The sequence below is a fragment of the Manis pentadactyla genome, chromosome 5, assembly GCF_030020395.1.
Source record: "Manis pentadactyla isolate mManPen7 chromosome 5, mManPen7.hap1, whole genome shotgun sequence".
NCBI classification, from domain to species: Eukaryota; Metazoa; Chordata; class Mammalia; order Pholidota; family Manidae; genus Manis; species Manis pentadactyla.
In genome coordinates this window covers 154,822,695-154,839,274 of record NC_080023.1, presented here as the reverse complement: position 1 = coordinate 154,839,274, position 16,580 = coordinate 154,822,695, and the positions used below count along the sequence as shown (strand labels likewise).

At 37.1% G+C, this 16,580-nt stretch overlaps 1 protein-coding gene across 5 annotated transcripts in view; it reads right to left on the bottom strand.

Moving 5' to 3' along the window:
* The window catches only part of CBFA2T2 (CBFA2/RUNX1 partner transcriptional co-repressor 2), a 179,465-nt gene that overhangs the window by 18,653 nt on the left and 144,232 nt on the right, over window positions 1-16,580 (bottom strand). For all 5 annotated transcript variants that reach the window (XR_008997934.1, XM_036902540.2, XM_036902541.2 and 2 more), the window contains exons 6-9: window positions 15,813-16,066; window positions 13,162-13,247; window positions 10,949-11,144; window positions 3,434-3,502 (exon numbers count right to left, since the gene is read on the bottom strand). Coding sequence is in view for 4 of the 5 variants with exons in the window: in XM_036902540.2 (XP_036758435.1) it covers window positions 3,434-3,502; window positions 10,949-11,144; window positions 13,162-13,247; window positions 15,813-16,066 (605 nt within the window). In the remaining variant the exon portion in view is untranslated. The remainder of the gene's footprint in view (window positions 1-3,433; window positions 3,503-10,948; window positions 11,145-13,161; window positions 13,248-15,812; window positions 16,067-16,580) is intronic.

Below are 16,580 nucleotides of genomic sequence, written 5' to 3'. Positions count from 1 at the left end.
CAAATTAAAACTACAATGAGGTATCACCTCACACCAGTAAGGATGGCTGCCATCCAAAAGACAAACAACAACAAATGTTGGCGAGGCTGTGGAGAAAGGGGAACCCTCCTACACTGCTGGTGGGAATGTAAACTTGTTCAACCATTGTGGAAAGCAGTATGGAGGTACATCAAAATGCTCAAAACAGACTTACCATTTGACCCAGGAATTGCACTCCTAGGAATTTACCCTAAGAAAGCAGCTATCAAGTATGAGAAAGACCAGTGCACCCCTATGTTTATCGCAGCACTATTTACAATAGCCAAGAATTGGAAGCAACCTAAATGTCCATCGATAGATGAATGGATAAAGAAGATGTGGTACATATACACAATGGAATACTACTCAGCCATAAGAAAAGGGCAAATCCAACCATTTGCAGCAACATGGATGGAGCTGGAGGGTATTTTGCTCAGTGAAACAAGCCAAGCTGAGAAAGAGAAATACCAAATGATTTCACTCATCTGTGGAATATAAGAACAAAGGAAAAACTGAAGGAACAAAACAGCAGCAGAATCACAGAACTCAAGAATGGACTAACAGGTACCAAAGGGAAAGGGACTGGGGAGGATGGGTGGGTAGGGAGGGATAAGGGGGGGAGAAGTAGGGGGGTATTAAGATTAGCATCCATAGCGGGGTGGGAGAAAGGGGAGGGCTGTACAACACAGAGAAGACAAGTAGTGATTCTACAACAGGTTGCTACGCTGATGGACAGTGACTGTAAAGGAGTATATAGGGGGGACCTGGTATAGGGGAGAGCCTAGTAAACAAAGTATTCGTCATGTAAGTGTAGATTAATGATTAAAAAAAAAAAAAATGCAGTTCCTATGTGGTGACCTCTAATGAGTTCTACACAATGATATAAAGGACATATAAAAGTGTAGGCAAAGGGTCTGTTTGTGTGTATACAGAGGATCAAAGCCTAATTTGGCTACCCCGAAAATGAACTAAGATACGATATGAAAGAGAACTTCCAACATCAGCACTCTCGGGAAGACTCATGCCAGAAGATGATCATCAAAAAACCCCAACAAAGATCCACGCACTGCTACAGCTGTAGATGCACTCATCCCACCAGCTCCTGGACTTGCCATGGGAATGAAGGAGATATCTAAGCTGGCCTGTGCATACAGTAAAACAACAAATTTGACTGGATCTATACTGTTGGAACTCAACCAAGAATTAGGAGAAGTGCAAATTGTAGCGCTCCAAAATCTTACAACTACAGACTATTTACTGTTAAAAGAACATATGGGATGTGAACAGTGCCCAGGAATGGGTTGTTTTAATTTGTCTGATTTTTCTCAAACTATTCAAATTCAGTTAGATAATAACCATCATATCATTGATAAGTTTTCACAAATGCCTAGGGTGCCTAACTGGTTTTCTTGGTTTCACTGGAGATGGCTGGTAATTACAGGTATGCTTGGGTTATGTAACTATACTCCTATTATGTTAATGTGTGTGCGCAATTTAAGTAGTAGCTTAAAATCTATACATGCTGAAGTTACTCTACAAGAAGATATGTCAAAGAAATAATCAATCTTCCCATGTTTTCTTCCGCCTGCTACTTCTATAGCTTTTCTTCTTCCTTCCTAATTACAACGAATTCTTAAATAGAATTCGTGCCTCATATCAAATTTACCGAGTATCATAACTCCTCCAAGTGGTAAAGATACCTCAAGACAAATGCTGGGCATAGAAGCCACAGGGCATAAATATGCAAAGAAATAAAAAGCTAACCATTTCAAACAATAAGGCTTCTCTCTCACTTACCAACTTAACATTTCCCTGTATGGCCCCGGAAGATGACTGGTTAGCCAGAGACGGGTAAGATTCCTCAAGGGAGGAACAACCTAAGACAGGCACAGTCGCAGGGGGGTCATCAGGTGAGAAATTGGGGATCAACAGAGGTGAGGCTTAGAACCTCACCCTCCCTGTTCTGAGAGAAATCTTCTGCATATGTGGATGTTTTATTGCCCTTGTCTAGCTTGGATTAACACATAGTCTACAGGCACACACCTGATCATCTACATTTGCTCTCTTACAACACTAAACTATGTTTTCTACCTTTATGTTGTATCTACCTACCACCTCAGCATCTTATTAAAAATAATAAAGAGAGAAATGTGGTATCCACATATAAATCAAGTATAAAAATCAAATGTGTATTCATATTTGAACTGACTGTTTATAGTTCATAATGCATGAGCAAAACCAAAAGTTTCTGTGATGACTGCCCTTGTACTGTTCACCATGTAACTTATTCACTATGTAAGAATTTGTTCTCCATGTAAGAACTTGTTCATTATGCTTCAGAAGATTGGAGACTGACGAAAACTAGGCTTGGGGTGGATTAATGATTGTGCATTGAGCATTGACTCCCCTATACAGAATTTTATTGTTGTTAACAACCATTTGATCAATAAAAATGAGAGATGCCCTAAAAAAAAAAAAAAAAAAAAAAAAAAAAAAAAAAAAAATAAAAATCAAATGTGTATTCATATTTGAACTGACTGTTTATAGTTCATAATGCATGAGCAAAACCAAAAGTTTCTGTGATGACTGCCCTTGTACTGTTCACCATGTAACTTATTCACTATGTAAGAATTTGTTCTCCATGTAAGAACTTGTTCGTTATGCTTCAGAAGATTGGAGACTGACGAAAATTAGGCTTGGGGTGGATTAATGATTGTGCACTGAGCATTGACTCCCCTATACAGAATTTTATTGTTGTTAACAACCATTTGATCAATAAATATGAGAGATGCCCTAACAACAACAACCAAAAAAAAAGTACACACTTCCAATTGTAAAATAAATAAGTAACCGGGATGTAATGTATAGCATAAGGAATATAGTCAAAATATTGTAACAACTTGGTATGGTGATAGCTGGTACCTAGAATTATCATGTATATAAATGTTGAATCACTGTGTTGTACACCTGAAACTAATGTAATGTAATACTGTGTGTCAACTACCCTTCAATAAAAAATAATTATCTAAAAAAAAAAAAAAAAAAAAAAAAAAAGCTAGGGACAATGAAGATGAAAGGAAGAGCAGAGGGCTGTTCCAAGAGCAGAAGGAACCAAATGTGGTTGTGTGTGAGCACAGTGTATATAGAGTCTAGTGAAAAGAACAGGAAGAAATGAATTAAACTATACATGCAGAAACAGGGCTATATAAACAGAGAAGAGTTGGTTATTGAAATGCCTCAGTGTGACCTACTAAGGGTGTGGAACAGATCTGGACTATAGGAAGTCATTTCAAATTCTTGACCTACAAAGTAACCTGAGAGGCAGTAGCCTAGACGTCCATTAGGAAATTATGAGACAACCACCTTTCCCCCAAATATACATTCCATGCTTGCATGTAAGTAGACAGACACATACCAGTTTTCTTCCAAAACTCCACAGGTACGTATCCTGTTCCTGGCCTACTGCTGAATTCCCGCTGTGAATCTAAAGGAGAGAGAGAAATAGCATAGGGTCAGAAGCTGTCTATAACCAGTACATTTTATTTTTATGTAAAATTCAACACATTTCTCATTCACCATTTAGAAAGATTCAAACATATTCTGTTCATTTAGTGTAAAAATTATTCTGATACAGGATAAAATTAGATTATAATAAAATAGTATACTTAATTTTTAGTTTTAAAACACATGTATACATGCCTCAGATATTAATGGTACATATTTCAAAGTAGTGAGATTAAAAGTGATCTTCACTTTCTTGTTTTTACTTATCTACAAGTGCTCCTTTTTTCTCCTATGACATATATGTATTTTTAAGGTACTCCCTAAAATATATAAATATAACTACAGAGAGATATTTATGTAGGTATATGAGTGTATTTGTATCCAACTTAACCGTCCCATTATGCACAGGTCTTTGGTAACTGCTCTGTAGATATGTGGGGAATATGGTGTTTGTTTCTTGGCAACTTTGGATCCTCATGTGATTTAAGGAGGCTTCCTTTAAAGTTTCCTGAAATGCTTATAAACAAACAAACAAAAAGAAAGTAAAAAAGAAGATACTCTGATCCGGAACATGCATTTCAAATGTACCCAAAGAGGCACTCCAGGGAGCTGGTTGCTGGGAAAGGCAAACAAATAGAAGGTGACTGATCTTATCATACTTATTGTGACTGTAAGAGAATTTTTTATAAGAAACAGTTCCATTGCTTTAAAAAGTGTGAAAACTAAGGTAATTTGAGTTAAGAAAAAAAAAGTCAGTACCAGCAGACTTCCTCATTTCCTTACACTTTGTTGAGGCTAATCTGGAGAGTAGATTTTATGTACTGAACACTCACCAACCCACAGTGCAGAGAGGAATCGGGAACAGCCAGTGTAACAGGGTAGGTCAGACTGGAATGAAACATTTGCCAAAAGAGCTTTATAAAATGGTTAATCTTCATGAGAATGCCTGGGAATTGGCAGCAAACCAGTCTTGGGTAGGGAGGCAATCTCTTCCATTCCAAGAGCTACCGGCACAAAGAGAGAGCCTACCTCTGTGTCCCCCAGAGATATGAGGGGATAATGATTTTTTTTTTTCAAGTCATGTTAAACACACATAAAATTTGTCATTTTTAAAGTGTCTAATTCAGTGACATTTTAGTGACTTCACAATGTTGTGCAACCCTGTATACTTCCAGAACATTTTTATGACCCTGAGGGGAGCCCCATAAGTTCAAAATTTTGATAGTATTAGTACTTTTTGTGACACTAGACTCTCTAGGAAGTACTATCACCACTCACTGGTAAAAAGAAAACTGAAGGGCTCTTTTCAACACAGGTGAGGTTCCTGGTTCATGTGGCCATTTGTCAAATACCTAGAATCTCAAGTATGAGATTCGTGAACTAAATACAGGGAAAAATCTAGGATCATTACAGATAAAGTAACACAAGCTAAAGAGAAGGAAGTGAATCAATTTCAACTGAGTCTTAAATAAGGAAAACCAGTGAGTGTATAGTTGAGTCATCATTGGCATTAAATGACAGAAGAAACACTTATTTACTTGTGGGACGTGGGGAAGTCCTGACCAACCAAGGAAAAGCTGCTTCACTTCAATCATCAAATATGCCCTTGGTCACATTCTTTGTACCTGCCCGGTCCTCAGTTTTTATTGCTCTGATAGATGCAAAAGGCAACATGCACTTAACCCCAAAGGAACTTCTCAGATTACTCAGGACATACCTAGGGACATTTTCGTGGTATTTCCAGAAGCCAGAGTAAATAAACAAAGTGGACCTAACATTACCCCATATTAAAACACATTCTAAAGCTATAATAGTTAAAAGTTTGATACTCTATTGGGAAGCAGTATTAACATAATCACTAAGGTGTTTGCTGGTTCTGGAATGCCATACTTGCTATCCTGACTTACTAGCAAGTATATGACCACTTTGGCCAAGTTTTTAAACTTGCTGAAGCCTCAGTTTTGCCGAATATAACAGCAGTTCCCCTATTTCAATAGGCAGTTTTGAAAACACATAAAAGGCTTAGCACTGGCTGGAACGTTTAAGAGCCCAGGTAAGTTATTATTATTAAAAATTATAATACAGTGAGAAAGGTCAATGACGGAAATACACTGAAGTATTTAACAAAATGCAGCATTTGATAATTATGTCATTTCAATAGATAAAGGGTTGGTATTATTAACTGATGAAGGAAAATTTCAACTATTTGGAAAATTTAAAGTTAGATAGCTAACACTCAAACAAAACCTGAAATAATATAGATGAAATCTGCTGTACCCTGAATGGGGAACAAGGTTAAGAACAAACCATAAAGGAAAATGATAGACTTGAACCCATAAATATTACCTATACCATCCATCAAAACACATCAAGATCAAAAGTGCCTGTATCTACAACCCATTAATTTTATAAGAATATACCCTTAGGGAAAATGCAAGATGTTTGAAAAATCCTTATGTATAAAGATTTTAAATATTGTATTAGTTACTGGAAAACAGTAACAAAAAAGGCAAAAAAAAAAGTAATGTTAAAAAATAGTTAAGTGTTTCAGGAAAGTATAGTTTATTTACATGGTAGAATATTGTACAGTAATTAAAATCATGTTTATAAAATCTTTACTGATGTCAGAACATGCTAAAATGAAGTTGTATTTTCATAGAAATCAACACAAATCAATACAGTATTCTCAAGATACATTTCAAAATTCTTCAGTGTGTGGGATGAGGACCTAATAAATTCTTTACGTTTCTGTACTTTCTGTAATGAGCCATGCAGTTTCACTAAAAAATGTACCTCCTGAGGTTGCTCTGAGAATTAAATGATATGTACATAAAGGAATGGTTCTCAACTCTGCGAGCCCAGGTCTCATCTCAGACCAATTAAATCAGAATCTCGAGGTGGGGCCAGGGTATCAGAAGTTCTCTAAAAGTTCCCAGGGTGATTCTAATGGGCACCGAGGGTTAACCACTGAAGGACCTAGCGTTCATCGATAAGGTATTACAAACCACACCAGGAGTACCTTCTCTGTAAGTCATATATATTGTCTATTGTAACAATGAGAAAGTGTCATTCTTTTAGCTGACTCTTCTGGTATTGCTACATACATTCTGATTTTTCAGCTACAGGCATTACAGACCGACTAGCATTTCAGTAGGAAAGAGCTGTACTCTTTTTTAACTCCTGCTCCGACCCCACCTCATATACACATTCATAATTCCTTCCCCCAAATAGAGATACTCAAATTCTGTTAGATCAACAGTCAACATTTACCGTCCTCAACATAAATGCTAATCACAGCTGAGTCATGCAGTTCAGATTCTATGAATTTTATTTTCCTGAACAAGTATTTATTTTTTTAGAGTTAGTAATTGCTTTTACTCATTTGCTATATTTCTTATGTTATTATTTCTAATTCAATCTCCAATTCTCTTCCTACTGTGTAAATATTTTATAAATTTCATTTTCTTGAAATTTCCAACAAGATTCTAGGCTGTTCCAGTCTAAATTGGCTGCTTTCCAGGCTTACCACTATTGCTTGGGACCCTCCTTAGTCCCTTTAGGGATTCCCTTATGCTCTCTCTTGAGTTGGATCCTGGTGAATCAATTACACGTCTTCCACTCTCTGACTTACCTCCTTGCTTTAGGGTGCATCCTACCCAACTGTGGTACACACCATAATAAAGGGTAGATGGGAAGTGCATGCACTCTTTTGAAAAATTGTAGGTTGTTAATCTAACACTCCATTGTCTTGGTTGAATAGAGAATTCTAGGCTAAAATAACTTTCCTTCAGAGTTGTCTTCTGACTTTCAATGTTGCTAATTGAGAAGTCTGTTTCTTCCACTGTTTCTTACTTGGTAGATTGGCTGAACTGGAATACTGTCTTTCTGGGTAATTAAAAAAAATTGTTTCAGTAACGATTCTATCTCCTCTTGCTGTTCTGTTCACTCTTTCTGAAACTCATATAATTTGATATATGAGTTTGATGGATTCTCTAATTTTCTTATTTTTAGCTCTCCAGGGATATTAACAATGTGTTTTTTGAAGTTTTTTTCCCTCAGAAAAGCCATTAACTCCCATTTTTGTTTCTTTATTAATATTACACGCTTACTTCTAGAGTTTGGTCATACAAAGTAATGCACACCAGTACAAAGCTTTGTGAAAGCCTCATGGTTGGGGCTTTTTGACTGTGGGCTTAATTACAGGCAGCTTTTCCAATCTAGTCTGATTATTTGACTCATCAAACATATATATTTGGATTCCTGGGTCACTGAATCATAACTTCCAGAGAAGTACCTAGAATGTTTACCTGTTATAATACCCAGGTGATTCTCTCATTCACAAGAAAAACTGATGGTTCAGTCAGTTTCTTTCTTTCTCTTTTTAAAAAAATTTAATTGTACAATATTAGATGGCTACCAAGTTCACAAAAATATTAATGTACAATTTAATGAAAAATTATAACACCATGAACACCCATAAACTTACAAATCGAGGGACCACTTCCAACAATCCTAAAACCCCCAAGAGGTGAGTAAAGGTAAAACCAGATTTGCAATCCTGTCCCTAAAAGAGCCAGTAAAGACAGTTAGAGCTTACTCTCCAGTCATCTATACCCTCCACTCACCACCCTCAGAGTACATCGTTCTCTTGAATTCTATGATAACAATTTTTTTTGTTTTTCCTTATGGTTTTTGTACTTATTTATATATCCTTAAATAAAAATACCAATAGACAACCATTGTGGAAAGCAGGATGGAGGTTCCTCAAAAAACTAGTAACAGAAATACCATTTGACCCAGGAATTCCACTTCTAGAAATTTATCCTAAGAATGCAGGAGCCCAGTTTGAAAAAGACATATGCACCCCTATGTTCACCACATCACTATTTACAATAGCCAAGAAATGGAAGCAACCTAAGTGTCCATCAGTAGATGAATGGATAGAGAAGATGTGGTATATACCCAATGGAATATCATTCAGCCATAAGAAGAAAACAAATCCTATCATTTGCAATGACATGAATGGAGCTAGAGGGTATTATGCTCAGTGAAATAAGCCAGGTGGAGAAAGACAAGTACCAAATGATTTTACTCTTCTGTGGAGTATAGGAACAAAGCAAAAACTGAAGGAACAAAACAGCAGCAGACTCACAGAACCCAAGAATGGACTAACAGTTACGAAAGGGAAAGGGACTGGGGAGGAAGGGTGGGATAAGGGGAATAAGGGGCATTACGATTAGCACACATAATGTAGGGGGGTGAACAGGGAAGGCAGTATAGCACAGAGAAGACAAGTAGTGACTCTACAGCATCTTACTATGCTGATGGACACTGACTATAATGGGGTATGTGGTGGGGACTTGATAATGGGGGGAATCTAGTAACCATGATTTTGCTCATGTTATTGTATACTAATGATACCAAAGAAAACCCCCAATATACATGCCATGTTGTCTGAACAAAATCTGTTCCTGAAATCACAAATTTTCAGATAAAGAGAACCTATACTCCATTACTTTAAATGGGAAAAGTAATAATGATATCCAGTCTCTAGTCTATCTCTCCAGATCACCAAAACACTTAAATACTGAATACTACAATAACAATCCACCAGGGGTTTCTGTATAACCCCAAACATTTAAAACACTAATTATCTAGTTATTTAAAAGTCACTGGTGAGTATGTTTGTGTGCTATGCCCAAGAATATCACCCAGTGTAAGACAGTGCTACTCAAAGTACTGGTCTAAAAATTGTTATTGGTCCCTAAAGAGATATGGAACTTTTGCCAGAATGCAAAACAACTATGTCTCCAAGCACACTGCTTAGTTAGAGGACTCTTCTGAAAGTGAAGCTAATGGTACCCAATACATCCTCTATCATCGCAGACCAGTAACAAATTGGGAGTCCTTTTGGTTCATATTTTGAATAGCATGCTTGCTTAGTATATAAACTATGCTTTCCCTCTATAATGCAACAAATGTGTACTATAAGAGAAATAAACGGGAAAAAATACTAAATATGTACAATATGTGTAAATAAAGATGCTGTTGAGTCAGACAGGTTGAAAGTGCCCTGGGAAATCTGAGAGGAGACACTGGGATTCACAAGGAGCTAAACCTAGAGTGACAGTATAATACATCATCCCAATTTTCTCATTTTTCAGAGAAAGGGAGGTGGTAGCAATAATTAAGACAGCTGACAGACATAAACTAGGACTGTCCCAGGCAAATAGGAACATACAGTCACCCTAAACCCTCACACAAAAGGTGAAAAAAATGAGTAGAGGTTAATGCAAAGCAGCATTTAAACACTACCAGCAAGACCTGCATCCCTGGCTAAGGAAGATGCAACTCATGACAAGAGCTCACTCTGCACTACCTGTCATCTCACCTGCACTGCACGCACATAGACTCACTGATAAAAGGTTTGTGATTTGGATTGTGAACTTTGGGTATATTTCTCCAAGCTGTTATAGGAAATGTTTGCGAAGGTTCAGATGTGAGGGATACCTGAGGATTTAGCTTCGAAGTTTTTGTGAAAGGAATTATACATCACTGTATGTATTCTGTGATATCTTGCCCTGTGAGATATCATACACAATGTTGCTCATCTACAGTTGGCTCACGAGTCACCTCTATGGGTGGGGTGGAGGTGTGGGATCCCTTAGTTACTGAGGTCTTTGCTCCAATTATTTTTTGTAGTCTTTTTAATAACAACAGCTGTCTTCTGTGGAACATGCTAGGTCTATCGTAGTAAGAGATTCATTCTCCCTGGTGAAAACTGGGAGCTTGAAGTGGGTGGGTGCAGAAAGAGTCTCATCACAGATAGCCCCTCATTTAGCTGTGCCTTAGGACAGAGCATTTTTTCAGTTACTAGGTGAATGTCATGGAATATTTTTGGGAAATAGCTGTGATATCCTGGATATATCCTGAATTGAGAGAACAGATGTTCACACCTCTGCTGCTTTAGGCTGGGGCAAGGCAAAATGGGACAACCCAGATTAGTATAGTAAAACTCTTTGTAGAAGTCTTCCAGGCAGAGTTTGATAAATGGTATTTTCCTGGATGGAGAGTGGAAAAGAGGAGGGAAAGTGAGGTGAACATTCTCAGAGCTACTGTGAGGAATGTGACGTACATCAGAGTACCGACCTAGTACACTCAACCTGACTGGTAAGTAACCAAACACTTGGATCATCACTTAGCACATAAATAGAGAGAGTTAAAAACAGAACAAAATTATATTCTTATTCTCCAAGAGGAAGACAGTGTTTCCTGAACATGCCAGATACTGAGTCCTTGACATATTTTATCATTTTTTCTTCATAATCACATGGGTCTCTCTGACTCCACAATCTAGCACCATCTTCCTTTAAAGTAAAATATATAAAGCCTTCCTTGCCATCTTAGAAGAGACTCTCCCCCTTACCATTGCTGAGAGAATCTGCATTCCCAGGACTGTGCTGTCTGGAGACCAACTCACTCCCTGTTTTCCTCATCTCTGTGTTTTCATTATATCGTCTTTTCCAGTAGTTGAGTTCTTCACGATCGGATTCCTGACAGCGCCGCAGAACTGCCATGGAGCGCCTTGTTTTCTCCACCATTTCCATGATGCAATTCAGGGCCTGAGCCAGAGAGGAAGTTAGGCAGAGTTGAGATGAGGACATTCAAACAACCAACATTGAAAATCAGGGATAGACAGACAAAATAGAAAGCACGTTTAAGTATCTTAGAGATTTAGCAATTCAAACTTAGATTTAAAAGTCTTTCTTACTCTTTTAAAAAATATGTGTAACAAATGATAATTTATTTTTCTGGATTTCAAAATATAACACTTTTTGGATTCTTCAAGGTTGAAGCAACCAGAGCCTCATTATAATATGGTCCTTTAAACACTGTAGTGAAACCACATTATATGTCTGCCAAAACGCACCAAAAGTGATCTGGTAAACCTGGAGACTTATATTAGAATGCAGTCAGATAAACAGTGTTTAGGGAGAATATCACCAAGAAGGAAAAGCCACTTTAAGCAGATACTACATCTTCTCTTCCCTTTTTAATGAGGAGGAAGCCCTCTTTTCTAATGGGATAGAGAAGTGGGGCTTATATTCTGTAACAGGATACTAATGTCTATTTGTATTTAGAAAAGGTCCTTTTATTTAACACTTTTTCTATACCAGACACTGTGATAAGTACCTTACATGTTATCATAACCCCCCGTGATTTCAAATAACAGCATTCCTTTTTCTTTTCTTTTTGTAGATAATTATTTTTTATTGAAGGGTAGTTGACACACAGTATTACATTAGTTTCAGGTGTACAATACAGTGATTCAACATTTATATACATGATAATTCTAGCTACTAGCTATCACCATACAAAGTTGTTACAATATTTTGACTATATTCCTTATGCTATATAATATATTCCGGTTACTTATTTATTTTACAATTGGAAGTGTGTACTTTTTTTTGAGAGGGTGTCTCTCATATTTATTGATCAAATGGTTGTTAACAACAATAAAATTCTGTATAGGGGAGTCAATGCTCAGTGCACAATCATTAATCCACCCCAAGCCTAATTTTCGTCAGTCTCCAATCTTCTGAAGCATAACGAACAAGTTCTTACATGGAGAACAAATTCTTACATAGTGAATAAGTTACATGGTGAACAGTACAAGGGCAGTCATCGCAGAAACTTTCGGTTTTGCTCATGCATTATGAACTATAAACAATCAGTTCAAATATTTTTCTTTGAGATATAAAAATTATGGCTAAAAAGAAATGGACGCAACCTAAGTGTCCATCAGTAGATGAATGGATAAAGAAGATGTGGTACATATACACAATGGAATACTATTCAGCCATAAGAAACAAATCCTACCATTTGCAACAATATGGATGGAGCTAGAGGGTATTATGCTCAGTGAAATAAGCCAGGTGGAGAAAGACAAGTACCAAATGATTTCATGCATATGTGGAGTATAAGAACAAAGAAAAAACTGAAGGAACAAAACAGCAGCAGAATCACAGAACCCAAGAACGAACTAACAGTTACCAAAGGGAAAGGGACTGGGGAGGATGGGTGGGAAGGGAGGGACAAGGGGGTGGGGGAAAGAAAGGGGGCATTACGATTAGCATGTGTAATGTGGGGGGAGGCACGGGGAGGGCTGTGCAACCCAGAGAAGACGAGTAGTGATTCTACAGCATCTTACTACGCTGATGGATAGTGACGGTAATGGGGCTTGTAGGGGGGACTTGGTGAAGGGGGCAGTCTAGTAAACATAATGTTCCTTATATAATTGTAGATTAATGATACCAAAAAGAAAAAAATTATGGCTAAAAATGGTGAAGCTATGTGCCCTCTGTGCAAAGGTAGGAAATGGCAAAGCTGGGACCTGAACTCACAAAACTAGTTTTTTAATCATTATATTACATGACTTGACTTGGTTATAACCTGAATTGAGACCCCACCACAAAGATTTGGAAATTACCCTTAGTTCTCTAGCTCGGGGAGGAGTAGGTAAATCAGCTTCTATTGCAAAGATACTGGGGCTCTGCTTAAGTTCACTTCAAGCACATATACTGTATTATTATTTGTAATATTAAGAATTAAAATTAATAAATAGGAAAAAATTCTTACATGATCAAGATGTTTCCATTCATCAGCCCATTCCCTTTCTGTCAAACGGTGATCCACCAACTCATCTTGATAGCCTCCATTTAGACCTATTAGATCCATGAAATTAGAGATTTAATTTGGAGAAGAGTATATAGTAACAGAATTCTACTGAGTAAATACACACAATTCATACCAACCATGAGTGCTATTAAGGCAATGATTCACAATGGAGTGGGGACTCTCAAAATGACATAAAACCAAGAAAAAAATTACTATTCAGAATACATAAAAACTTGTACAACTTAATTATAAAACACAAAATAGCCCAGAAGAAAAATAGGCAGAAGAAATAGGTATATCACAGACAAAAGTACAGATGGTTCACAAACATGAAAAGGCACTTAAACTTTTAAGTAGTCACACAATGCATATAAATGCATATAAAAATCTTCACTAAAATAGTGTTTCACGTCTACATTTTGGGGAAAAAAATAAGTTGCCAGATAATATTAAGTGTTGAAAAGGATGTGGCACAATGCAAATGATTAATCACCATAACCAGAGTGGGTACTATACCAGCCCTTGGAAACAATTAGTATTAGGAAATATTTTTTTGTCTGATTTTGAAATACAGTGAAATTTGCAGAAATGCAATGACTGTATGAATCAAGCGTTTACTGAAGTAAGAATTGTCCACTATTTTGAAAGTGTATCACATATTACAACACTGCTCACAGTATTTGAGTCATTAATATACTGTTAATCTGAAGCTACAGGTGTTGTATCCATAATGATTCTGTATCTATGCAAGTATCTGCTTATTCATTGTATCTACTTGTGTAGACATGCCTGAGCACTAACACATTATAAAATACTTTCTTATATATATGTTATAAGAATATTTTAGGACGTTGATCCTAAAGGTATGGGTCTAAGGTAAGCTGTGGTATCCACAAACTTCACTTTAGGAGAGTAAAGTTGAGGGAAGGGTGGTCTACAACATATTTGTTTAAAAGATGGGGAAATAGATGGTTTGATAAGAGTTGAAAACCACTGTACTGGGGCACTCATTTTCAAAAGGAGGCAGGAAAATTAAGTAATCTATAGCCAGCCTGGAAGACCAATGGTTGAACTAAACTAAACAATCAAGGTAGAGGATTAAAGTCTTTCAAGTAGAATACTTCAAGATGAAAAACATTTTTCTCAAATTGTTGGAAATGTAAGGAAAATTTGACCAAAATGCACTTATAGCTAGCTTTTAGCTTACTTCTCACTCAGGAAGTAACAGATTAAACTGGCAAAAATGGGTATGAATATATAGAAGAAATCAATAGCAAGCCTAGTTTTTAATATGAAAAGAGACATAGGGTAAAAGGAATTGGACCACACACAGTAGCTGCTTAGGGAGGCACCACAGCATACTGGTAATGTATCCAGCTTAGAGCATCAGACAGCCAGAGTCTGAATCTTTTCTCTGCCACTTTCTAGTTATGTAATTTTGGCCATAGTTCCTTCATTCCTCATCTGTAAAATGGGGATAACAACTACATGGGGCAGCTATGAAGAATAAATGAGATAATGTACATATACCATAATTGAAGCAGTAGTAAGACTCAGTCAATGTTGGCAGTTGCTCATGCCCCTCATCACTCAGCTACTACTGCATGAAGCCAAGGCCCTACTGTGATCCAAGTCTTTCAAAGATGCTAGTGAACACAAGTCAGAAAGGGCACAGGCAAATGTGTTATGATTTTGTGTGTGTGTGTGTGTGTATTGACTTTTTACTCCACAGGATACCCCCCAAATGGAAATGTAAGGGAAACCTCGGAACCTAGTTGCCTTGATTCTCTGTTCTGACACCTGCTCAGCAGTAAACTCCCAAGAACCTCCTGTAGTAAACTTGTATGAGTACAAAATGAAGAGCTCTGTTCAAAACTGATCTCAGGGAAGGTTTGTTAGGGGTCTTTTTGTTTCATTCTCAATTTAATGGTTACTGAGTGTGCATGTGCCAAGCATTGCAAATGTAACAAAGACCCAGCACAGATGGAGGTATTATCTCCATTTTAGAAATGAGTATCTGAGGCTACAAGAGCTTAAACGACTTGCATAAGATCACACAGCTAGTTAGGATGCAAAGCCAGGATTTAAATTTATATATGCCTCACCTTCTGACCTAATTAACTGTCCATGTACTTTCACCTCCAAGACCACATATTTTACATATTTCCTCCTTCATTTTTAAAATGTTTTATTCTGAAATAAATTCAGACTTACAGAAATGTAGGAATAGTACAAAGAATTCTCATATGCCCTTCAGACTTCCAAAATATTCATATTTTACCTCAGTTGTTTTATCATTCTCTATTTCTTTCTCAAACCATTTGTGAATAAGTAATACCCTTTATCCTTAAATACTTCATTGTGTATTTCCTAAAATTTCTTTATTCCTACTTCTCTCATTAAATGACAACAGTAACAATGTATGAAGTGAGATCAATGCAAACAAAAACCCTACAACTCTAATAATTCTTTTTTATGTATAATACTATCTTGTCTTATCAAAAGAAGAAAGCAACGATGACATTATTTTGCTTTATCACCGAGTAGGAAAAAAACAACAACAAAGACTCAATTTGAATTTAAATCATCACCATGCTGTTTATGTCACTTACTCAGATTATGGTGTCTATCACGAACTTCTCGGTGTTCTAGCATCTTGTTGGGTTCACGATACAGGTGGGAAGTTGCAATATCTTCCAATGTGTAGTGCTGAAGAGGAGGAGGAGTAGGATGGAATTGGCCCCCAGGATTCATGAGGGGTACAGTAAGGGCTGGACTGTGCCGAGGAGCAGGGCTGATGGTACACACTCTCTTGGCAGGAGGCTCAGGAGGAATTGTGTCTCTTTCAAAACTGCTCTCTTCCCTCCTGCAGAAGAACCAGAAGTACATATTTGAGCCTGAACACAACTGTTCATGCAAACATTTCCTGAGCACCTACTTTGTGTTATGTATTGTGCTCTGTACTTTCATAAATAGGAATACAGTAAGGACAGGTTTGACATGAGACATGAACTGAAATGTCTTTAGATGCCAGGTAGATAATGAAATTACTGATTTACCCCAGCATGAAAAGAGGTCAAATCCATCCATAACCAAGCAGACACATCTAAATCTCATAAAGCAAGGAGAGACTAAGGAGATGATAGCATTTTCTTATATGAGAGGAATATGAAGGATGATGGGTTCAACTATGTTTAGTAAGGGATCAAGGTCATATTGGTTACGGTGGGGGTCAGTTATTGGAAAGAAACAATTCCCACATGGGAGAAAAAAGGCTCACATCATTAATACACTGTGGATTGATTTTCAGTCATTTAGCTTCAATTATAACAAATTTTCCTGTTAAAATATTGCTTCCTTGACTAATCACAGGTTGTAGC